At 53.5% G+C, this 25,486-nt stretch overlaps 1 protein-coding gene across 1 annotated transcript; it reads left to right on the top strand.

Moving 5' to 3' along the window:
- Positions 1 to 1,025: 1,025 nt before the first annotated feature.
- On the top strand, positions 1,026 to 13,965 carry NRTN (neurturin). The gene is made up of 3 exons (XM_079328308.1): positions 1,026 to 1,234; positions 11,551 to 11,821; positions 13,535 to 13,965. The coding sequence occupies exons 2-3, from the start codon at positions 11,578 to 11,580 to the stop codon at positions 13,960 to 13,962; spliced, it is 672 nt and encodes a 223-aa protein (XP_079184434.1). The 5' UTR covers positions 1,026 to 1,234; positions 11,551 to 11,577; the 3' UTR covers positions 13,963 to 13,965.
- Positions 13,966 to 25,486: the final 11,521 nt, after the last annotated feature.

Genomic DNA, 25,486 nt, shown 5'->3' with positions numbered 1-25,486 from the left:
AGCAACACCCTGATTTCCAAGAGGGGGAAGCTCTGCTTGGAGAGGAGCCCAAACCGAGGGAGATGTGGCACGGCCACGGGAGATGCTGCAGGATCAGCAGCTCGATGAAACTCCTGCTCTCCTGCGTCTCCTCAGCACTTCTCACGGAATGCTGGAATGGTTTCACTTGGAAGGTTGGGCTGGAAGGGGCCTTAAAGGCCATTTCCTCACTGGAAGGGTTGTCCAGCCCCGGGCAGAGGTGGAGTCACCACGGAGGGATGCAAAGGATGTGCAGAAGAGGCCCTTGGGTGGAGAAATGGCTGAACCTGATGATCTGAGAGGGCTTTTCCAACTTAAACAACTCAATGATTTCATGAATCCAATCAAGCCGTTTGGTTTTCACGCAGAAAGTACAAAACCACTGCTCATCTCCAGATCACTCTCCCACGCACCCCTCAGCCTGTCCTGGCTGGCATCGATCTCAGCCTGTCCCTGTCCCAAATTGTGACCCAGCTGCGCTCCCGGTGTCCTCACCCTGCCAAACCCGCGTGGGTAAAAACCCCGATGGAGAGGCAGAGGTGACTGTACCCGAAAGCTGCTGACGGCCCCGGCGCGCCCTGCCCAGCTTAAAAACGCCCCAATTAGCACGGAAGGGATGCGCCCATGGCCGGGGGCGTTGGGTACCGCTGCCAGGGGAGATTTGGGCACCGGGCCCGGGCTGGTCCTTGCCCGCAGTGGGCACCGGGTGGCAAACGGGGGAATGAGGCGATGCCGTGGGCACAACCGGGGCTCGGGGCAGAGCACGGGCGGGGCGGGACCGGCACCGGGAGGGACCGGGGCGGCACCGGGAGGGACCGGGGCGGGGCCGGGCCGCCCCGTCGGCTCCACTGCGAAAAGCAGCCGGTGCCTCCTCCGGGGGAGCCGCGGACTCGCCTGGCTGCGGGGCGCGGGCAGCAGCGGCACCGGGAGGCACCGGGGCGAGACGGGCACCGGCAGCGGCGGCACCGGCAGCGGCACCGGAGCGCAGCCCGGCTCGGGACCGAGCGGGGCGGGGGAACCGGCCGGCTCCAAACCCGCCCCCCGGCGCGGGAGGAGGCGCTGGCCGAGCCCCCCCGCCGCGCTCCAGCCGAGCCAGACCCGCGCCAGCCCCGCGCCGCTCGCCCATGGCGACCCTCGGCCCCACGCGTGCCCCGGGCCCGGCACGGAGCCGCCGCTGAGCGATGCGCACCGGCACCGGCACCGGCCCGGAGTCCAGGTAAGCGCCGCGGGCGGCACCTGCCCGGCCCGGGACGCTCCTGCCCCGCACCGGGGGCAGCACCGGCGGCTCCCGGTAAATCCTCTCCCCCCGCGCCGTGCCCCCTCTCAGCCCCGGGGCTCCGCCGCTCTTTATTCCCCACCGCCGAACGGGGCAGAACCGGAGTCTTTGGGGATTTGGGGAGCGAGGGGACCCAGCAGCGTCCCCGGGCCTGTGCGGCCGCCGCAGGACTTTGCTTCATTCTTGGAGCGCGTCCCGCCACGCAGGAACACAAACACGGCGCGGGACGGCTCCGGGCGGGGAGGAGATGGCTCCTGTCTAAATATTAGTTTTAGGAACGGAAGGATCTCCAGCCGGCATCTCCAGCCCCGTCACCTTCCCCAGCTCCGGCCGCGCCGCGCTGGTGACCATGTCCAGAGCTCAGCCGGGGCTGGGGGCTGAATTTCGCCCCATCCCCGAGGGAGGGAATTTCCCCCTCTCGCCGCGGTCTCTACGAAAGCTTTAACAAAACAAGGCAGACCTCGGGTGTCTTTATTGCACATATATGGTAGCTTGTAGCCAGCACTGGTTTAAATCCCATCCTTGCTGCGGGAGCCGATCCGCGCTCGCCGCTGGGTGAAGGGCACGGTTCATCCCAGCGGGAGAGGCGCTGCTGCCGGTGAGCCCTGGCAGCGTGCTGAGATCCCGGATCCCGGGGGATCCCAAATCCATCCTCTCGTGGCCGTGGGTGCTGCTTTAGTGGCAGAAGCAGCCGAGCCTCTGCCTGGCACCAGGCGGAGAAACCCAGCAGGGAAGGGGCGTCTCTATGCCGAATTTTAGGAGGTGTGAGCGCTTGGGTTTGCGTTTTCCCCTTTGGTTCCGACCCAAATCTGCCCGCTGCGGCTGCTGCAGATGCTGCACCTCGGATTTGCTCCGTGCTGTGGCAGTTCCCGGTGTGAGCGCCCTCGGTGTCCCCGCCAGGCTCCGGGCTCGTCCTGCGCCTCCATCCCCAGCAGCTCCGGGGCTGGGGAGGGGGGAAGGATTGGACTTTCCTGTTCCTGCATCCCGAATTTTTCAGCAGCGCTGGGTGTCGGAGGGCTGGCTCAGCCCGCAGGTGTGGCACATCCCGGGAATGCCGAGCTCGCCCTCGCGCTCTGCCCGCGGCCCGTGAGTGGCTGCGGCGACTTCACAGCAGGACCAGGACCGGGCTCCTCCGGGCTCTTCAGAACCTTCCAGACCTCATGAAAAAGAAAATGGAAATAAAATTATCTGACCCGATTTGCTGTGGCACAGCCGGGGGGACACGCAGGCACCCGTGCCAAGGGCGGAGGGTGCCGGGCCCGGCTGTGGTGGCACTGGATGACACTGCCATGAATCACATCGTGCTCGGCCACCTCCCTCTGGATCCCCCGGGGCCGTGCAGGGCGTCCAGGATGCGCTTTGGGGTTGATTTGCACCTTTGGCGTTGAGTTGCACCTTTGGGGGTGATTCGCACCTTTGGGGGTCTGCAGGGATGGATGCAAGATTTCCAATATCCCCTTTTTGAGCTCGGGGTTCCTCTCACTAGCACTAAACACAGCCCAGCCCACGGCGTGACCAGAGCAGGTGTCACCTTGGCTGTCCCCAGAGCAGCACAGTGGGGTGGCTCATTTGTAGCTCATCACCCCGGGGCTGAGCTGAAACAATCTCTTTGCCACCGCCTGGTTCTCCAAGAAGCGTTTCAGCCCCTCGCAGGCGATGCCATCGCATCAGCGCCTCTTTCTGGGCTGTTTCCATTTGGGTGGAACCGCATTTCGTTTGTTTTCCCGCAGCAAAGGTTCCCTTTGAACTGGCTCCAAGCGCAGTGTGGCTGGTGGCTGCCGAGGGCTCGGTGGCCCCGCCGCAGGAGATCCCCCAGGAGGGGAAGTTCCTCCTCCAGCATCGCTCCCAGGCTGCAATAATCCAAAGCAGGAGTTGCATTTTTCTCTGTTTCAGCAACTTTTTTTTTTTTTTTTTTTTTTTTTTGGCAGCACAGGGTCCCGTGGTGCTCGGGCAGGGTGAGGGGTCCCATCCGGAGCTCTCCAAGGATGGAGCTCATTCACCAGCAGGGTCCTGGTTTTGTGGCTCCAGCCTTTGGAGAATCCCTCAATTAAATCCTGGCCTGGTTTAGACGTAGTTGTAAACCCAGCCCTGGTCCTTCCCAGTGGGAAAACCGACTTTGCTCCATCGTTGCTGTGTCTGGTGAAGGCAGCAATGCAGAACTGACCAAACCCCGTGGCTCGTGGGGCCTTTTTGACTTTAATAATGTTGGTTTTGGCTGAAGGAGCTGCCTGGGAGCTCGGGGTGTGTTTATTGCTGCTGTTGTCACTCCCAGCAGGGCTGTGGGATTTGCTGATGGCATCTGGTGGCCGATGGCAGGGTGACACAGGGCAGAGCCCTCAGCCCTGCAGGGTCTGTAAACCCAAATCCTGAATCCTTGCAGGTTGTGTTCCCTGAGCTGAAAGGGACAGGCATGGAATGTTCCCATCAAGGTACTGGAGTGGCTTTTTTTGTTTTATTCCTGTGTTTTTCCCTCTCTGCTGCTTTCCCAACGCTGTGCCCCCTTTGGGGGACACCAAACCCAGCCCAAATCTCGGGTTTTGGGACCTTCACCACTGAAAGTCCCAGCCAGGAACTCCCATCCCGTCCTCCCCGGAGGAAGAGCTCGCCTCTGATTTAATGGGGCAGCTGCTGTCTTTGTTAAGTGGTGTTGGCTTATTAAAAACACATTTTTGAGGCTTAGCAGCTCCTCAGAGCCGTCTGGGAGGGACGGTGCCAGCGCTGGGGAGGAGCAAAGCTCTGCTGAGCTGGGCTGGGCACTGAGAGCATCACCCTGAACTGGGGGAAAAAACTCTGTTTGGTACCCAAGAGAAATTTAGGGAGGGAAAAGGAGAGGCTGGAAGGATCCTGTCTCCAGGAGCAGCTCATGGAATGGTTTGGGTTGGAAAGGACCTTGGGCAGGGACAGTTGCCATTGTCCCAAGTGGTTCCAACCTGGATTGCTCTGACCTGGCCTTGGACACTTCCAGGGATCCAGGGGCAGCCCCAGCTGCTCTGGGCAGTGAATCTGAGCGTGTTTGGTGTTTTCCATCCCAGACCAGCCCCATTCCCACGGGCAGTGACAGAGAAATGCCCCAGTCCTTATTTTACCAGAGCTCTTTGGCCACGCCACTCTCTTCCAACAGCACTTTCCTGAATTTCTCGTTGCTGGGAAAGGTGGGAAATGGGCACACAAAGGTACAGGTTGTCCCTGTCTGTGTCACCTGCCCTCCCCTGGCTGCTGATGGCAGCTCCTCTGCAGGGGTGTGGGCAGGATTTGGGTGGCTGTGCTCCAAGTGCAATCGGTGTTTTTGTGGCAGCAGGAGAAGCGATCCCAATCTTTTACCCCCAGCTGGAGCCATGGGAGAGGCCAGCAGGGTGGGAAGGGCAGAATGACCACAGCTCCCCCCTCACCCCAGTGTCCTGGCTGCGAGCAGAGGCAAAACTTTGCTTTTTTGGAAACCGTGTGGCTTTTCCCGGTGGGAAATCTCTCACCCCTGAGGGATCCAGCAGTGACAGGAGAGCTCAGGGACGTGTCCACCTCCACGGCAAAAGTCCGGCTGAGCTGACCTGCTGCCCCTTGGAGCCGCTCCAGCTCCTCCCATCACCTGCAGCTCCTCCCATCACCTGCAGCCCCATTTCTCCCAAGCATCTCCCAGTTCCGAAACCCCTCTGGCTAAGCTCGCCCTTCCCAGCGCGCTGCTGTTCTGTCCCGGGCGGAATTCCTGCTCTGCTCTCTGCAGCAGCGCTAAGTGCTTCAATGTGTTGGAGTTGCCGCTGGAGTCGGACAGTAAATCCTGACGGGATCCCAGCCCGTGCTCCGGCCAAAACCCACTGCGAGGGTTTAGCGCAAATTGGATTTGCAAACCTCGGTGCCCTCAGCAAAGCGCCCTAATCCCCGGCGGGCGCCGGGACGAGGCGGCTCCTTCTGTGCAGCCGGGAATCCGGGATGGGTGGGGAGGAGAGAGGGAAGAACCGAGGAATTCCCAGCTCGGCATCGCCGCTGCTGAGGGAGGGATGCGGGGGGTGCTCATCCCACAGGGATGCGGCTCCTCCATCCCATCGCTCCTCCCCGGCTCGCCCCATCCACTCTGAATCCTGTAGGAGTGCTGGGTCAGTGCGGGATGTGCGTGCCCAGGGGTGAGAATGGGAATTATTCAGGTGGGAGCTGGAGGGATGGCGACAGCACACCTGAGACAGGTGGGAAAGGCAGAGTTGGAACCTTGGAAAATCAGGAATTAATACCTGGAGTCCTCCAAGGTGCTCTCAGGGTGTTTTTCCAAGGGGAAACTGAGGCATAGTTGAGCCTCGAGGCATTTGGAGAATCCATAATGGAGGAAATCCCACAAAACAGGGAAGGGGAAGGTGGCCAAGCTGTGCTGTGGGGGGTGACGCTGTCGCGACATCCCTCCTGCCTCTGGCGTATTTCTCCCTCCTTGATCCCACCGAGGGCTTTTCCTTTCTTGGAAAAAAAGGAGATTTTGCCCCCAGCGCAGCCGTGGCAGCTCTCAGATACCAGCGGTGTCGAAACGGGCCCAGAGCAAAGCACATCTGGGGCCTGGGCTCCGTCTCGCTGCCAAAATTTAAGCTTTTAACCCTCTTTCCCGAGGCACTGGGATTGTTCAAACAAGCCACAGTAATTAGTTTCCTCTGACAAACCGCCCCTTTTTGGCATCGGGAGGTTTATTAATTCCGGGGAGGGCGGGAACGTCGCTCCGGATCCAGAAATAATTGACATTCAGAGCCCAGGATTTGTCATGAGAGGGGAAATTTGGGCTGGAAAAGCAGCACCAGGCGTGCAGGAGTTTGGCAGAGCAGCACCCAAAGGCGCCTGGCAGCGCTGGGGGGTCCTTGGCTGCTGTCATCCCCGATTTCCTCCGTGGCCACAGAAACCATCCCGGGTTTGGTGGGATTTCAAGCGATGTAATTTGATTTTCTCTGCGATCTGTCTGCAGGGAGTTTCTCCGCAGACATCCCCGTTTCGGTGTTACCTCACCTGAGCCACGCTCCGCTCCCGCCGCGGCCCTGGCAATGCCCTGAGAGATTTCACGGCTAATTAATCTCTAATTACTCACCTCTTCCCGTGAAGGGCGGCTCTCGCTGCTGCTTAGCTCTGACGGAATCGGCTTAGGGAGGTTTTCGGGTTGCTGCAGCCGTGGTGACCTTGGCGGGGCTGTCACACCTTGCCCGGCTCGGTGGGGACACTGGGCTGGCACCGCGAACTGGGATCGCAAACTGGGAGCACAAACTGGGATTGTAAACTGGGAGCGTAAACTGGGATCGCAAACTGGGAGCACAAACTGGGAGCACAAACTGGGAGTGTAAACTGGGATCATAAACTGGGAGCACAAACTGGGATCGTAAACTGGGAGCGTAAACTGGGAGCACAAACTGGGATCGTAAACTGGGAGCGTAAACTGGGAGCGTAAACTGGGATCGCAAACTGGGAGTACAAACTGGGAGTGTAAACTGGGAGTGTAAACTGGGATCATAAACTGGGAGCACAAACTGGGAGCACAACCTGGGATCATAAACTGGGAGCACACACTGGGATCATAAACTGGGACCACAAACTGGAATCATAAACTGGGATCACAAACTGGGATCGTAAACTGGGATCGCAAACTGGGAGCACAAACTGGGAGTGTAAACTGGGATCATAAACTGGGATCATAAATTTGGATCCCAAACTGGCACCACAAGCTCAGACCACACCGCCCATACCCACCCCTCAATGTTATAAATGCTTTGCCAGTTTTTTCGCTGGAAAGGGAATAATCCCCCCCGAAATGTGCGGGGTTAATGATGTTTTTTCGGAGCTGGGGATGTCGGGGGTGCTGCAGATCCCGGCCGGGTGTCCCCAGGCTCTGCACAGACACCCCCGGGTGTCCCCGAGGTGTCCCCGGCCTGGGTGACACTGCAGGCAGCTCTGCTGCATCAAGCCACGCTTTTATTTCCTGCTGATTTTCATTGCAGCTGCATCCCCAACCTGCGGCGTGTCCCGGACGGGGGAAAACCGAGGGAAACCGAGGCTGGAGGGCAAACAGCATCATTGTTTGTCCTTGAAGAGATGAACTGGGACTGAACTGGTCCCAAACTGGTCCCAGCAAGGGGCGGAGGAGGCGGGAATCCCCGCGCTGGGCTCCGCTTGCAGCGGGATTCCTCCCGTTAATTAATGACATGAAAGCCCAAGCGAGACCTCCGGGGAGGGAATCAAAGGCTCCGCCGCAGCTTCCCGGGGCCGGGATTTATCCCCCAGGGCCGGGATTTATCCCTCGGGCCCGGGATTTATCCCTCGGGGCAGGGTGAGAAGGGTCAGCACCGCCCTGTGCCTGCCCCGAGGGTCCCGCGAGGAAATCCAGCCCCAAAATGGGTCTGGGTGGGGCTGCGGGGGGTGGGGAGGGACAGGAGGGTCGTGAGGTGTCTGGTGATGGGATTTCATCCCCGGGATTTGGGTTCTGGCCGTGCTCGGGAGCAGGGGTGGCTCAAGGTGCCCCTTGGCCCCGGCACAATTTGGGATTTTCTTCCTCAGTGCTCCTTTCTGAGAGAGTTTTTGAGAAGATCTGGGAGAGAATTTGGAGAAGATCTGAGGCAGTTTTGGCGAAGATTTGAGGCAGTTTTGGTGAAGATCTGAGAGAGTTTTGGAGAAGATCTGAGAGAGTTTTGGAGAAGATCTGAGGCAGTTTTGGCAAAGTCTGAGAGAGTTTTGGAGAAGATCTGAGGCAGTTTTGGAAAAGATCTGAGGCAATTCTGGAGAAGATCTGAGGCAGTTTTGGGACCAGTCTGTCTCTCCACCACCCCCATCCTCTCCAGGATAACCCAGCCCCATCCTGTGAGCAGGAGCTGCTGCTGGAGGAGCAGCCCTGGAGCTGCTGCCCATGGAAATTGTTTAATTCCTGCGGGATGAGTCATGAGCAGGGATTTCAAAGCAGCTTGGCTCCCATGTAAGGCACTCAAATAAACAGCGTGTGGCAGGTGGAAGCTCTCTCTGATGTCCTGTCAAGGCCTCCTCTGCCTTTCCAAGTGTTTTGTGTTGCCAAAAATCCTTCGGCCACACCGTGGCTTCATCCATTCTTGAGGCTGGGCTCTGGAAAATAATGAATCAATGCCCGGAAACATGAATCGACGGAAAATTTATGGCACACTTAGAATATAATGTCTTTTTGGGTCCTCTGCTTTGAAGCATCAGCACTGAAGTTTTGGCATCTTCTTCTTTTGATTCTTTCAGCAAGGAGGATTTAAGGGAAAAAAAAAAAAATTCTGCCTCATCTCATGACTCCTGGAGCTTTAAGGAGTTGGTGGATATTGGAGACAAATCCCAAGAGTCTGCTGGAAAAACTGGGAGTGGGATTGAAAAGTAAGAGAGATAGGAAAAAAGTGAAAGTGAAAAGTGAGGGATGTCAGAGAACCCCAAATGCTTTTTTTTTTTTTTTTTTTTTTTTTTTTTTTTTTTTTTTTGTGGGCAAAAAAAACATCTGTGGGGTTGGAGTCGCTGGATTTTGATTTATCAGGAAAAACACCGACATCCCTGGAAGTGTCCAAGGCCAGGTTGGGCTGGTCTGGAGCTTTTATAGAGCAAAAGAAACCAACAGCAAAGCCTGGAATAACTTTGTTGTTATTGTTTTGCACTTTGGAGCCGGGATTTGAGTCTTTTGAAAGGTCACAGGCGAGTGGGTGGGGGCCAGGATTTCTGGCTGCAGGAATGGGAGGTTTTTTTATGGGACGTGCAGCGAGGCTGGAACTGCTCTCCTAAAATTTTATGGGCCTGCAAGAAGCCAGAGGCCCTTTCTCAGGTGGTGGGATGGAGCAGAGCCCCAGCCCAGCCTTTTCCTCCCCAGAGCAGGACAGAGGGGGCTGAGCCCCCCAGGGGATGCAGGTTCAGCCCAGGGGTTTGGGTGGTCCCACTGCTGATTGTTCACCTCCCAAAATACCCAACATCAGCTGTTAAAAGCTGTTTGTCCTCCTGGAGAGCAGAACAAAGTGTTCTTCCACTCCCAAACCCTCCCCTGGGGCTGCTGGTTCTTCACTAATCTTTCATTTCCACGAAAATAAAATTTGGGATTTTCTTGGTCCTGCCTTGTTGGAGGGTGTGGATGCACAGGATGCTGTTCCCTGCTCCTGCCCTCATTTCCAGGGTGAAATCTGAACTGAAGGCACCTGATTATCATGGAATTCCAGACTGGGAACTTAAATATCCAGTGCCACCCTTGCCATGGGCAGGGACACCTCCCACGGTCCCAGGGTGCTCCAAACCCCATCCTTGGGTGCTCCCAGGGGTCCAGGGGCAGCCACAGCCCCTCCCCTCCCTCCCAGCCAGGAATTCCATCCCAGTGCCCCATTCCTCCTCGCCCCATCACCATTCCCACCGTGTTGTGTGAGGATGATGAGTGTGGATGTGAACACACCTGGCATCCTCCATCCTCCTTCATCATCCTCCATCCTCCTCCTTCATCCTCAATCCATTCTCCTTCATCCTCAATCCATCCTTCTCCATCATCCTCAATCCATTCTCCTTCATCCTCAGTCCATCCTTCTCCATCATCCTCCACCATCCTAGAGCATCCTCCATCTTCCTTCATCATCCTCCATCCTCCTCCTTCATCCTCAATCCATCCATCTCCATCATCCTCCATCCTCCTTCATCATCCTCCACCATCCTCCATTGTCCTCCATCCTACTCTAGCATCCTCCATTCATCCTAGAGCATCCTCCGAACTCCTTCATCCTCCTCAATCCATCCTCAGTCCATCCTAGAGCATCCTCCATAGTCCTCCATCATCCTCCATCCATCTTCATCCTCCTTCATCCTCCTTCATCCTCCTTCATCCCCCTTCATCCTCCTTCATCCTCCTTCATCCTCCTCCATCATCCTCCATCCTCCATCGATTCTAGAGCATTCTCCATCATCCTCAATCCATCCTAGAGCATCCTCCATCATCCTCCATTGCCCTCCATCATCCTCATCCTCCTCCATCCTCCTTCATCTTCAATTCATCATCCTCATCCTCCTCCATCCCTCTCCTGTGGGATGAAGAGCTTGGCTCTCCCTTGAGACCCAGTAGCAGATGGGGCTGGTCCCACCCGTCTCCAGTGCTCCCAGTGCTCCCAGTGCCCCCAGCAGCCTCTCCCAGTGCTCCCAGTGCCCCCAGCAGCCTCTCCCAGTGCTCCCAGTGCCCCCAGCAGCCTCTCCCAGTGCTCCCAGTGCCCCCAGCAGCCTCTCCCAGCTCCCATCCCGTGTCCCAGTGCCCTGCTGGGATTCCATCCTCCTCCCTCCTTATAAGGCCAAACGATTCTTTTTCTCTCTTGGCATTGTTTACAGCCCCGTTGAAAATATTTAGGCTCTGGCAGGGTCCTACAGTGATCCTGTAACCCCCAGGGTGTCCCATTCCTGTGGATCAGGGAATTCTCTGCATCCCATAAACCCAGGGAGGTGGTGACGAGGGAGTGGGCACAATGAAAATAAAAGAAAAACTGTCAAATTCCAGTTTCAAATAATCATTTTTCCCCCCAGTAAATTCAGTCCAGTAGACATCACAAAACTGGGATTGTTTGTTTTGGTTTTTTTTTTTAAATTTTCTCCTTTTTGTCACCTTGTCCCCATTAGTGTCACCTTGTCCCCATTAATGTCACCTTGTCCCAATTGGTGTCACCTTGTTCCCATTGGTGTCATTTCATCCCCATTCATGTCACCTCATCCCCATTTGTGTCACCTTGTCCCCATTAGTGTCACCTTGTCCTCATTAATGTCACCTTGTCCCAATTGGTGTCACCTTGTTCCCATTGGTGTCACCTTGTCCCCATTGGTGTCACCTTGTCCCCATTGGTGCCACCTTGTCCCCACTGCTGTTACCTTGTCCCCATTGGTGTCATTTCATCCCCACTGCTGTTACCTTGTCCCCACTGCTGTCACCTTGTCCCTGTTGGTGCCACCTTCTCTCTACTGGTGTCACCTCCTCCCCATTGCTGCCACCTTGTCCCCAGCAGTGTCACCTTGTCCCCATTGCTGCTGCCTTGTCCCTGTTGGTGCCACTTTGATGCCATCACTGCCCCCTCCCCCCATGGCCACCAGCAGCCCCCAGCCCCTTTCCCATGGCCAGGCTCCCACCCCAGCCCATCCCTGGGCTGCCCCTCGTGCCTCAGTTTCCCCCTCACTCCTGTCAGAGCCCCATGGGAAGGGGATTTTGGGTTTTTGGGGGTTTTTTTGTGGTTTTTTGGTGGTTTTGTGGTTTTTTGGGGGTTTTTGGGGCACACATTAAGGATCTTTGTTTTGCTGTTTTGCAGAGTCTCAATGTTCTGACTTGCTCTAAGATGAAGGTATGGAAGTTTGCAGCCATTGCATCGATGCTCCTCAGTTCCATGTTATCCATTTTAGTTTGTAGAGACATGTTCAGCGGACGCCGGGAGCTCAGCCCTTTGCCTTCCTCACGGGATTCCTCCTCCTCCTCCTCTTCTTCCTCCTCCTCCTCCTCCTCCTCCTCCTCCTCCTGGCTGCCAGCAGCTCCTCGGAGATCCCCACGGGCCCTGCCACGCCACAGCTCCCTGCTGGCCCAGTGTAAGCTCCTTTTCCTCATCCCCCCACCCCAAATCCCCGTGGGGTCACTCCCTGCCCTTCCCCTGACCCCAAACATCCCCTTTAGGATGAATTCAACAAAAACTGGGAGCGAGCAGGAGGCACCAAACTTCTGTGTGAGCACAGCAGAAATTCAAACAGCTCATTTGTTGCAAAGAAGCTGATTTTTTTTTTCCCCCTCTTCAAACAGCTCTTTTTGATATTTTTTTTTTTTAGTTCTGTGCTATTTTTTACAAATGGAAAATGTCAAACAGGAGCTGGAGCAGCTCCCCCTCTCACCCCTCAGTGCTCCCTCAGGGCTGGAAATCCCCACGTGTTTGTTTTGATCCCAAACCAGAGGAACTGCTTTTTTTGGGTGGAAATTTGTGAAATGGATGACAAGCTGTCAAATCGTGCTTCCCTCTGTCTTTCCTGTGCCTCCTGCAGAGCTGAGCTGGAATAACCCTGGATTGAGGGCTGGGACAAAGGGATGGGGGTGTTGCCAGAGTGGCTGGCACAGTTTGTGTGCTGGCTGCTGGCCCCAGGGTCCAGACCACAGTGAAACACTGAAATAACATAAATTATGGAGCGTAAATTATGGAATTTATTGGTGCTTCTCCCCAAATCCACCTGCCCCACGGGATGTTCAGCCACTCCAGGGAATTTTCATTCTGGGGGATGTTCTCCCACCTCAGGGAATTTCCATACTGAGGTTATCAACCCATCCCAAGGAATCTCCACCCTGAGGAATGTTCCCCAGTCCAGGGAATCTCCATCCTGGAGAATGTTTGCCCACCCTAAGGAACCTCCTTCTTGGAGGACATTCCCCAATCCAGGGAATCTGCATCCTTAAGGTTATCCACCTATCCCAAGGAATCTCCATCCTGGGGATCTCATCCCAGGGAACCTCCATCCTGAAGGATTGGATCCCAGGGAATCTCCACCCTGAGGTTACCCATTCACCCCAAGGAATCTCCATCCTGGGAAGTGTCCCCACTCCAGGGAATCTCCACCCTGAGGGGCTGGGGGATATCCAATCACCCCAAGAAATCTCCATCCTGGGAAGTGTCCCCACTCCAGGGAATCTCCACCCTGAGGGGCTGGGGGATATCCACTCACCCCAAGACATCTCCATCCTGGGAAGTGTCCCCATTCCAGGGAATCTCCACCCTGAGGGGCTGGGGGATATCCACTCACCCCAAGAAATCTCCATCCTGGGAAGTGTCCCCACTCCAGGGAATCTCCACCCTGAGGTTATCCACCCACCCCAAGAAATCTCCATCCTGGGAAGTGTTCCCATTCCAGGGAATCTCCACCCTGAGGTTATCCACTCACCCCAAGAAATCTCCATCCTGGGAAGTGTCCCCACTCCAGGGAATCTCCACCCTGAGGGACATTCCCCACTCCAGGGAATCTCCACCCTGAGGGACATTCCCCACTCCAGGGAATCTCCACCCTGAGGTTATCCACCCATCCCAAGGAATCTCCATCCTGGGGGATTGGGGAATATCCATGCACCCCAAGGAATCTCCACCCTGAGGTTATCCATTCACCCCAAGAAATCTCCATCCTGGCAAGTGTCCCCACTCCAGGGAATCTCCACCCTGAGCTACATCCCCCACCAAATCACCCCCACCCCGCCCAATCCCCACCTCCCCCACCACCAACCCCCCACCTCAACCCCCCCTAACCCCCCCACGCCCCCTCCTCTTGCAGACAGCGCCTTGCTGGAGAGCTACACGGAGGGGGAGCTGCGCCAGCTGCTGTCGGCGCTGCTGGCGCGTTACCGCCGCGCCATGAGCCGCCCGCCGCCGCCGTCCCCGCGCAGCAAACGCGCCCGCGGCCGCCACAAGCCCTGCCAGCTGCGCCAGCTGCAGGTCAGCGTCAGCGAGCTGGGGCTGGGCTACGAGTCCGAGGAGACGGTGCTGTTCCGCTACTGCAGCGGCTCCTGCGAGGCGGCGGCGCGCGGCTACGACCTGGCGCTGCGCAGCATGAGGAGCCGCAGGAGGATCCGCGGGGACAAGGTGAGGGCGCGGCCCTGCTGCCGCCCGCTGGCCTACGACGACGACGTGTCCTTCCTGGACGCCTACAACCGCTACCACACCGTCAGCCAGCTGTCGGCCAAGGAGTGCGGCTGCGTGTGAGCGGCGCGGCGCCATCTGCCCCGGCATCGGCAGAGTCGTGGTTGGTTTTGGTGCCATCCACCCCGGCGCCAGTGGAGTCATGGTGGTTGGTTTTGGTGCCATTGGCCCCGGCATCGGCAGAGTCGTGGTTGGTTTTGGTGCCATCCACCCCAGCTCTGGCGCCGGAGGAGTCATGGTGGTTGGTTTTGGTGCCATCCGCCCCGGCACTGGCAGAATTGTGGTTGCTTTTGGTGCCATCTGCCCCATCCCTGGAGTCGTGGTGGTTGGTTTTGGTGCCATCCGCCCCAGCCCTGGAGTCATGGTGGTTGGTTTTGGTGCCATCCGCCCCAGCCCTGGAGTCATGGTGGTTGGTTTTGGTGCCATCTGCCCTGGCCCCGGAGGAGTTGTCGTGGTTGGTTTTGGCACCATCCGCCCCAGTCCTGGAGGAATCGTGGCTGGTTTTGGCACCATCCACCCCAGCCCCAGAGGAGTCGTGGTGGTTGGTTTTGGTGTGATCCGCCCCAGCCCCAGAGGAGTCGTGGTAGTTGGTTTTGGCACCATCTGCCTCAGCCCCAGAGTCGTGGTGGTTGGTTTTGGAGAGCAGGTGTGAGAGGTGAAAGGGAAGAGGGTCAGGTTGGTGTAGCAGAGAGCTGTGATGCTGTTTGTTGAGTGCCAGAGGGAAGGATGGGATCCTCACATCCTGGTGGTCGTCCGATGAGATGCGTCTTCAACCCATTTGGGAGAAAGTGATCTCCAAGTCTCCTCTAAGAAAGTCACTTTTATACTCCTTTTCCAAAGCCTCTGGCCAAAAGGTGGGAGATTTTTGGACTGTTGTGTGTGCAGATCGTGGCCCCATGACACAGGCATGGCACAGGGTGTGACAACCAGCACCATGACAAGCACCAGGCACAGCTACAAACAGCCCATGAGCTTCCACCGGGGCAGGGCAAGTGCTGCAGTCCCAGCTCCAGGCTCTGCTGGTGGCTGTGAGGCAGATCAGAGAAACTTCAGAGTGACTCTCACACGGTGTCACCGTCCCCACGGGAGCTGAGAGAGGCTGGTGTCACCGGGGTGGGTGGTTGAGGGTGTTGTCACTTCTGCGGGTGGCACAGTGGGACCTGCTGGGTGTGTCTGGGTCTTGGTGTGCACCGTGTGTCACTCCTGTCATTCCTGTCACACGTGTCACACGTGTCACTTGTGTCACTCCTGTCATTCCTGTCACAGGCTACCTGACCCTTACAGACAGTGGGGACCTGCTGGTGTCAGGGGTTCTGTGTCAGGGTGTGACACTGTGTGACACAGGGTGTGGCACAGGGTGTGACACTGTGTGACACTGTGTGACACAGGGTGTGACACAAGGTGTGGCGCTGTGTGACACTGTGTGACACTGTGTGACACAGGGTGTGACACAGGGTGTGGCGCTGTGTGACACTGTGTGACAGGGTGTGGCACAGGGTGTGACACAGGGTGTGGCACTGTGTGACACTGTGTGACACAGGGTGTGGCGCTGTGTGACACTGTGTGACACAGGGTGTGGCACAGGGTGTGACACAGGGTATGGCACAGGGTATGGCACAGGCAGGGGGTGTTGTGAGCAGGTCCAGTGCTGGACAGGGTGTGTTGCACACTCAGGGTGTATTTTGGGGTGTCCTGCACATCTGAAATGTGTTTTGGGATGTGCTGCACACACCCAGGTGTGTTTTGGGATGTGCTGCACACACTCCAGGTGTGTTTTGGGGTGTCCTACACACCTGAAATGTGTTTTGGGATGTGCTGCACACACTACAGGTGTTTTTTGGGATGTCCTGCACACTCAGGGTGTATTTTGGGATGTCCTACACACCTGGGGTGTGTTTTGGGGTGCATTACAGGTTTGGGGTGTGTCAGGTGCCCTGTGCTGCCCCAGGGTGGGAGCTGAGTCCTTCTCTTTGGGGTTTTATGACCCCCATGAGCTGCTGATCCCAGTTTTTGGGGTCACAGAAACTCCCACAGCAGTCTGAGCGTGGCTCTGACTCCCTCTGGCTCGTGCCCCTTTTGCCATCGTCTCACTCCTGCAGCCCTGGGGCTTTTCTTCTTAAAACTCGGGATAATCTCAAATAACTGGATTAACCTCCCCTGCCCCTGCCACGGGCAGCTGGGCCACCACCAGGGAGGTGACACAACCTCCCCAGGGCCACCAGCGTGGGTGGCACGGGCAGGAGCATCCCTGGTTTGGTGTCTCCCAAAAATCCCAGTGCCAGGAGGATCTCCCATCCCCTGTTTGGGGCTGGAATCCTGCAGGAGAGGGGACTCAGTGCTCAGCTCACATTTACAGCACTGTCACTGCTGTTTACTCTGTGGGGAAATTAATGAGCCTGCACATTTCACGTTCCCTGGGCAGGCTCGATTTGTTGCCTGGGATTGATGGGTTTTCTCCCCTTGGCTCCTTTCCCAGAGAAAGCAAATCATAAACAGAAGGAGAATATTGGTGTCATGTCCTGGGCATTAACCAACGTGAGGGAAAACACTCTTTGTGCCACCCCCACCATGTCCTGGCTCCTCTCCTTGGTGAAAAGGGGGAAAAAAAATCCCTTGTGCCTTCATCCTGAGGAGGAGGAGGGCTGGGTGGTGATGCCAGCACAGGATTTGGGGAGCAGGATGGGTTTGGGATGGGATGGGATGGGCACAGCAGTTGGGACCAGCCACGTTCCCAACCTCCACACTGAGCCAGCCTGGTGGGGATTTAAATATTTTTTTTCCTTTTTATCCAAACTCAGCTCTTGGCTGAGTGGAGCCAGGGTGTAGTGGAGGAATATAAACACCATCCTTCAGCAGGGCTGGCAGCCCAGGAAGGCAGCCTGGACTCTGTAACAACGAGTTTTCCCTGGATTTTGGGGGAAATTCCCAGCCAGGGGTGTGGGGGTGTGAAAGCTGCACCCAGGAAATGAGAACTGAAAATAGAAAAACTCCACGCTGCAGGTGCAGCTCCCCCAGCCAAGTTTGCAGCTCTGGTTTTTGCCTGGAAATGGGAAAAGTGGCCCCAAAAAATCAGCTGGAGGGTGGGAATGGCAGATGGACAACAGGAGCTCGTGGTGGGTTAGAGACTCACTCGAGTTGAGCTAAAAAAAAAAAAAAAAGAGCACCCAAATCTAATAATAATAATGATAATAACAATAATAACTGTCCTCTCAAGGGCTTGGGTGCTTTCCAGGCCTCGCTGCTATAAAACTAAAATTAGTTTTGTTGCAGTAAAAGCACAGAAATGGCAGCAGGGCAGGGGAGGTGCTGTGGGAGCAGGAGCTGCCTCTGCTCACAGGGAGAGGCTGTGCCTGCTCTGGGATGGTTTTTTGGCAGGATCCAGGGGTTTAGGGTGGCACCAGACCCAAGGGACCCTCCTGGAGCAGCAGGGCTGGGACATCTGCTGAACCCCCAATCCCAGTGCAAATCCAGCTTGGAGCCCCAAACTGGGATTAAAACCTGACTCAGTGCATTAAAACCAGCAGGAATAGCTCCAGGAATAGCTGGGGTTTTTTTTAATTTAAATTTTTAAATTTGGAGCCCCAAACTGGGATTAAAACCTGACTCAGTGCATTAAAACCAGCAGGAATAGCTCCAGGAATAGCTGGGATTTTTTTAATTTAAATTTTTAAATTTGGAGCCCCAAACTGGGATTAAAACCTGACTCAGTGCATTAAAACCAGCAGGAATAGCTCCAATCCATCACTTTTGGCTTTTTTTTTTTTTTTTTAATTTAAATTTCCCCCTGCTGGCAGTGCAGCTCCAGCCCAGCAAAGGGGATGTTCCCCATCTGCTCACTCTGCTGGGTTTTTTTTGTTTTTGGGAACAGCTGGGAATTGCAGCCACAAAAACTCCCTGATGGGGTGAGCTGGGACACCATGGCCAAAAAATTTGGATTCTGCTTCCAGAATCTTCTCCAGGGCTCCTCCTCCTCCTCATGGGGCTCCTCCAGTGCCATCCTGGTGCCACCCAGCCCTGGAAATGTGGTTCCAATCCAAAGGCTGAGGTTTCCCTAATGTTTTCCATTTCTCCAGCCCCCTCTGCTGTAATAGGAGCTGGAGCTGTCCAGAAGAATGTCTACAATGTGAAAAAAAAAAAAAAAGTGGAAAATTCCCTCCTCAATTCCACAGCAGAATCTCATCTGGCTCCTTCTCAGCATCTGTGCTGGTTACAATTAATATTAATGATAATATTAATAATAATATTAATAATAACCAGTGTGCAACAGCTGTTGAGGGGATTTTTTTGGGGTTGGGTTTTTGCTTGTCTGAGGCTTGGAACAGCAGGAGGTTTGGGAACATGAGGAGATGTTTAAAATGATCCTGGTGGTTGTGACAAAAAAAGAAATTAAAAAATTAAAAACTCACCAGCTCTGCCCTGGTGAGTTTTGGGATTTCCAGTGGGTTTTTCATCAAGATTTGGGGAATGAACCCACAAATCCCTCAGGATCCCATTGGCTGCTCCCAATTTGGGATCCATGGGGGGGATTTGGGTTCAATGTTGTCGTTTCCTCTTGGTGAAACAGAGAAAATGTTTTGGGTTTAAACAGCTCCAGGATCCTGCTGGGGAGGGTGGATTTTCCCAATTTATCAGGATAAATGGTATTTTAGTGGGATTGAGAGCCTCAGCTGGATGTGAATTTGGAGTGGGATTGCCACGTGTTTTCATTCTGGGCTAAACAAAGCGTGGCCCAAAAGGAGGGGGGAGAAAAGGGGAAAAGGGAATAAAAGAAGGGAAAAGAGGGGGGGAAAAAAAAAAGAAAAATTAAAAAGGAGAAAGGAGAAAATGGGGGAGAAAAAAGAAAAAAATAGGGGAAGATAAAGGAGAAAAAAAAGGGGAAAGGAAAAAAGGGGGGAAGGGAAAAAAGGGATTAAAATGAAAAAGTGGAAATGGGGGAAAGAAGAGCAGGTAAAAGGGAAAGAGGGAAAAAGAGAAAAAGAAAATAATAAAGGAAAAAAGGGGGAAAGGGAAAAAGGAAATAAAATGAAAAGGGGAAAAAGGGAAAAAGGAAAAAAGGGGGGAAGGAGAAAAAATCATAAGGGAAAAAAGGAAATAAAAGGAAAAGGGGAAAAGGAAATAATAGGAGAAAAAGGAAAAAAGGGCAAAAAGGAAAAAAAATGGGGGGGAAAGGAAAAAAAAAATAAAGGGGAAAAGGGGAAAAATTCCTGTTCCATCTGGATTTTCCTGCTCCCCTCAGACTCACTGGGCCCGGGCCTGGCTGCAGAAGTGGATGCAATGCATCTGTATTTTGGATATTCTATTTATTGGAGTAACTTAATAAAGAAATAAATGTTATTTATTTAGACCCCGAAGCGCTCGCTCCCTTTTTTATGTTATTTATTGACCCCCACGGTGCCAAGTGCAGTTTACATTTATTACATTTGTACCATTTATCCTGGACTTTGAGGGGAGGGGGGATAAATAAAATAAAATAAAATGATGTTTCTTTTTTTTTTTAATAAATAAACCTGAACTCGACTGTGATCTGTTCCATCCTCGGGGGAATGAAAAGGATTTTTTTGATTTTTTAGGATTTTTCCTCTGGTTGAGTGATGGGAGTGGGGGTGGCCAAGGAAAAGGGGATTTGGGGGTTTTTTGGGGGGAAGGACACAGAAATAATCAGCTTTGGTCATGGGAAAAGAGCTTGGCTCAAAAATGTGAAAATTCTGAGGAAATCAAGAAATGAATGGGAAAGGAAAAAAGGGAAAGGGAAAGAGAATGGGAATGGGAATGGGAATGGGAAGGAAAAGGAAAAAAAGTAAAGGAAAAGAGAAAGGGAAAGGAAAAGAAAAAAGGAAAAGGAAAAAAGGAAAGGGAAAGAATGGGAATGGGAAAGGGAAAGGGAAGGAAAAGAAAAAAATGGAAAAGGAAAAAAGGGAAAGGGAAAGAGAATAGGAATGGGGTGGGAATGGGAATGGGAAGGGGAATGGGAATAAGAATTGGAATGGGAATGGGAAAGGAAAAGGGGAAAAGGGAAAGAGAAAGAGAATAGGGAATGGGAAAGTGAAAGGAAAAGGAAATGGGAAAGGGAAAGGGAAGGGAAAAAAAGGAAAAGAAAAAAGAAAAGGAAAAGGGAAAGAGAGAATGGGAATGGGAATGAAAAGGGAAAAAGGGAAAGGGAATGAGAATGGAAATGGGAATGGGGTGGGAATGGGAATGGGAAATGAAAAGAAAAAAGGGAATGGGAATAATCTCTGTCCATCAACACCACCAATCCCAGTCTACTTTGTCCAGAAAACCAGAATTTATTTTCATTTTTGCTACAAAATAGCTTCAAACCTGACACTGAAAAATGGAGAACAATGGGAGGGGAAAAAAAAAAAAAAAAAAAAAAAAGGAAAAAGATAAAAGGTTTATAAGATTTTTTTTTTGGGATGGAAAAAAAAAATATTCTGTTTATATTCTCCCCTCATGCCACCCAGAGGCCTGACAGCCACGGCTGAGCCAAACATCCCCACTCTGAGCTCCCTCTGTAAATATTTTAGGAAGAATCTTTGGAGAGTCATAAATCTCACCCCGTGCACACTCCAGAAAAACCAGGGGAAACCCAAATCCTGCTGCCAGCCTGAAATGAAATAAATTAATATAAAAATTACACAAATTAAAGTGCAATGAGCCAACATTGCTTGAAAATTCTGATTCCTTCAAGAGAAGGAAAAATAAGATTTAGGATGAAACAGCAATCACAGGGGAAAAATGTGAATTTGGGAAGTGAGAAAAATCATTTGGAATTCTCAAAATTATTTCTCAGTGAGAAAAATCAATTTGAGTTCTCAAAATTATTTCTCAATGAGAAAAATCATTTGGAAGTTCTCAAAATTAATTCCCAGTGAGAAAAATCACTTGGAGTTCTCAAAATTAATTCCCTGTGAGAAAAATCAATTGGAGCTTCCCAAAGTTATTTAAATATTTAAAAAACCCAACAAAAAGCCCCAACAAAAAAAAAAAAAAAAAAAAAAAAAAAAAAAAAACAACAAAAAAAAAAAAAACCTGAGAAAAACAACCCAAACAACCCCCAAAACCAAACCAAAAAAATCCCATAACCCAGGGCTACAGAAAATCCAGAGCCCAGGGATACAATAAATTCATAGCCCAGGGCTACAAAAAAAACCAAAAAACCAAAACCAAAAAAACCCCACAAAACCAAAAAAAAAAAAACCCACAAAAAAAGGAACAAAAAACAAAAAACAAAAAAACCCAAAATTCATCCTGGAGCAGAGCAGAACCCCCAAAATCCACCCTGGAACAGGACAGGAGCCCCAAAATTCATTTTGGAGCAGGACAGGACCCCCAAAATCCACCCTGGAGCAGGACAGGAGCCCCAAAATTCATTTTGGAGCAGGACAGGACCCCCAAAATCCACCCTGGAACAGGACAGGAGCCCCAAAATTCATTTTGGAGCAGGACAGAAGCCCCAAAATTCATTTTGGAGCAGAGCAGGACCCCCAAAATCCACCCTGGAGCAGGACAGGAGCCCCAAAATCCACCCTGGAGCAGGACAGGAGCCCCAAAATTCATTTTGGAGCAGGACAGGACCCCCAAAATCCACCCTGGAGCAGGACAGGAGCCCCAAAATTCATTTTGGAGCAGGACAGGACCCCCAAAATCCACCCTGGAGCAGGACAGGAGCCCCAAAATCCACCCTGGAGCAGGACAGGACCCCCAGCAGGCAGGAGGGGTCCAGCTCAGTTTGGGAGTTTTTATTTTGGGTTTCAAATCCAGCAGGGAAGGTTCTCAGCTCCTTTTTTCCCCTCCCTGAACACCTTCAGCTCCCACTTTTCTCACTCCATGGCATCAAGGACGTGCTGGATAAATCCCAGGGAATTTCAGAGGCAGCTCCAGACCCCTCCCCATCACCCCCAGCCTCCTTTTCCAACCCAGAAAGGGAAAAAATAAATGTTCCCAGCTAATGGGTTTGCATATAAATACTGGGAGCTGCCCTGCCCAGGGCTCTGACCCCTCTGGGGTGCACAGGGGAGCTGTGGGAGGTTTTCCCAAAGGACAGACAGATGGACACCCAGATTGATGGAGCCCCGAGGGGAGCAGGGCTGGGGGGGATTTACCAGGAGATTTCACAGCTCAGGTGGATTAAGGGTGATTTGTCACTTGTCTGCACTGAGTCTCCACCCCAAAAAAAATAAAAAAAAACCCCAAAAAGTGGCTGAGAATCGCTCAGGAGGGAAAAACTTTGGGGTTTGAAGGGTTGAGGCTCAATTTGGTGGCAGTGAGGAGAGAATGAGGCAGAACATCCCTAAACCCCTGGTGCCCACCTCCCCACGAGGACCCTGGAGCCCAAATCCTGTCCCCAAACCCCCCAGGCTGTGTCTCCACGGGCGTGACCCCAGTCCCAGCCCAAACTGGGCCCCGTTTGTGCAGCTCCATCCCCGAGCTCAGCTGGATCCCATCCCTGCATCCCAATGAGCTCCAGATGGGGCTGGGAGTGCAGGGGCTGCTCTGGGGGGAGCATCTGCTGCTCTTGTCAGCCTGCCTTTGTTTATGGGGTGGAATCAGGGATTCACTGAGGGAACTGACCCCTCCAGGGATATTTTTACTGCCCCCCATTCCAGCAGCTCCCCAGCAGCACCAGCTGTGGCTACAGAGCTCCAGGAGTGGCCACTGGCTGCTGGGGAAGCCCCCAGGGTGGGCAAGCAGCAGGGACAGCACAGCCCTGCTCAAACCATCCCTCAGGTTTGTCCTGTGTGGTCCATCCTGGCTGGAATTCCTGGCACAGCTGTGGCTGCCCCTGGATCCCTGGCAGTGCCCAGGACCAGGCTGGATGTGGTTTGGAACATCCTGGGATACTGGGAGGTGTCCCTGCCGTGGCACTGGATGGGATTTAACCTCCCTTCCACCCCAAATCACTCCAATTTTCTCTGCCCACATTTTCTCACACCTCAGAGCTCCTCAAGGCTCTGCTGTTGGGTATCACAGAATAAAATTCCCATTTCCAGCAGAGCCCTGAGGCTGCAGAGCTGCCCTGGGGCAGAGCTCAGCTGGATTGATGTTCTGCTCCTGGATTTGGGGCAGGGTGGGGAAACTGGTGCCAAAAACTGGCAGGGGCTGAAGCCCCAGCTCCCAGTGAGGGCTGGTGTTCTCCCTCCCAGCCCTGCTGGTGGATAATTCCATTGAGAGCAGCCAGCATCTGCTCTGGGTTATTTATTGCCTTTAGGAGGTGAATTTTATTGGGAATTATTTTTGCTTTATCTTATTTTTGGTGCCTGTGTTGGGTCTGAGCTGTGGGAACATCTGGCTGCACCAGAGGCATCATCAAAGGCAGCCTGGGCTGGGCTTTGCTAGGACAGAGTCCTGCATTGCCCAGGCTGGACCAGGGAAAATTTTGCCAAAACTTTGCCAAACTTTGCCAGTTTGAGAAGGGATGGAGGGACAGGACACAGGGAATGGTTTCCCACAGGGCTGGAAGGGATTTTGGGATGGAATTCCTGCCTGGGAGGGAGGGCAGGTGCTGGCTCAGGGTGCCCAGAGCAGCTGGGGCTGTTCCTGGATCCCTGGAATGTCCAAGGCCAGGCTGGAGCAGCCTGGGACAGGGGGAGGTGACCCTGCCCTGTGTCAGTGACACATCCAGGTCACCTCCCAGTGCACAGAGACACCCTCTGGGCCATATTCCTCTTACTTCATCAAATTCAGGATTTTTTCCCCTTCAGTTCATCCATAAACCCTTTTCCACAGGGCTGGAAATGAGCTGAGCCAGGAGCTCTCCTTTCCCAGGAGACCAGGCCAATTTTTTTTTTTTTTACTCACTCTTATTTACTGCAGCTCTGCCAAGAAGGTGCTCAGTGTTTTACAAGCCCCACCAGAGTCTGTCTGCACGGAGATTTGATTCAGGGCAGCTCCTTGCACGGGCTGGCACAGCCCCAAACTCTCCTGAGCTCCAGCAGAAACGAGAGCAGCAGGCAGAGCCTGGTGAGCTGCAAGGTGTCCCTGCCCAGGGCAGGGGGGGATGGAGGAGATTTAGGGTCTTTTCACATTGTGATGGGTTGATGTGGCCAGAAATGTGAATTCTGTCACCTTCTGTTGGACACTGATCTCCTGGCACAGATTATCTGCTAATGGGCATCTTTAAACCAGCTGGGCAATCATCTTTATCTTTCTCATTACCCACCTTCATCCAGGAGGTATCACCTGTTAATGGGCCATTGTTTAAACTGGGTGTGGGAGAGATTCTTGACACTCTGGGAGATATCTCCTGTTAATGGGCCTTGTTACAAACTGGGTGTGGCAGATTCTTACCCCTGTGGGAGATATCTCCTGTTAATGGGCCATTGTTTCAAACTGGGTGTGGCAGTGTCCCTGATCTCCTGGCACACATTCTCTGCTAATGGGCCATCTTTAAACCAGCTGGGCAATCATCTTTATCTTCCCACAGCCCATCCTCCCTCCAGCAGATATCTCCTGTTCATGGCCAGTGAGTCCCAGTGCATGGCTGATAAAATTCCATCATCCCACTGGGAGATGCTCCAGCCAGGGCAGGAGCCAAGCCTTTCCTGCCCAGATAAAAAAATGAGATTTTGGACACCAAGTTTCCATCTTTCCACTGGATTCCAGAGGAAAACCAGACCCTTCCACATCATCCCTGGAGCTTCAGAGGAAACTGCCCCTTCTCCAGGAGCACTGCTCCAGCTGAGCCACATCTGCCCCTGCAGGAGGATGCAGCACCATGGAATGGGACTGTGCCACCACCCTGACTGACTGAGGGTGTCAGCTTGGATTCTGACTCTGGCAGGGTTGGGATTGTTCTGTGTAATACTGCATTTCTATTTTAATATTCCTAGTAAAGAACTGTTATTCCTATTCCCATATCTTTATCTGAGAGCCCCTTAATTTCAAATTATAATAATTTGGAGGAGTGGGGTTTACATTCTCAATTTCAAAGAGAAGTTCCTGCCTTTATTGTCAGACACCTGTCCTTCCAACCAGGACACACCCAAACCATGCCATGATTTTGTGATTCTGGCTCTGTCAATCCCTCCCTGGAGCTGCTCTGAACCATTCCTGGAGGAGCTGCCAGTCCCAGACCCTCCCCAGCCCATCCCTGGTGTTTGGGGGCTGCAGAGAGGCACAGCTGAGAGAACAAAAAAAGACTCCTTGAAGGAGGAAATGGATGTTTCTCCTGCTGCCTCCTCCAGGTTTGGAGAGCTCTGAGCAGAGCTGATATCTCTCATTTCCCACTTTATTCCCCCTCCTGGAAAATGGAAAAAGCTCCAAACAGCTCTGGCTCCACACTGTGCTGCTGTTTGGGGTTTTCTCTCCCAGCTTGGGGGATGGAGATACTCTGAAAATGTGTCACGGGCAAGGAAGTTATTCCAACCCTTAAAAACTCCTTCAAGGCCAGGCTGGATGGAGCTTGGGGTAGTGGGAGATGTCCCTGCCCGTGGCAGGGGCTGGAACGAGATGAAATTTCAGATCCCTCCCGAGCCATCCCGTGGTTCAATGGCCACGAATAAAACAACACCCCGAGCTCTGCAGGAACCTGCATGAGTCACCCCAGCACGGAATCCCTCCCCCAAAACCCAAAGCACCCTCAGCCTGA

Source organism: Erithacus rubecula (assembly GCF_903797595.1).
Source record: "Erithacus rubecula genome assembly, chromosome: 28".
In the NCBI taxonomy this organism is placed as follows: domain Eukaryota; kingdom Metazoa; phylum Chordata; class Aves; order Passeriformes; family Muscicapidae; genus Erithacus; species Erithacus rubecula.
Note: the sequence above shows the minus strand (reverse complement) of the source record. Positions and strands in the feature narration are given on the sequence as shown.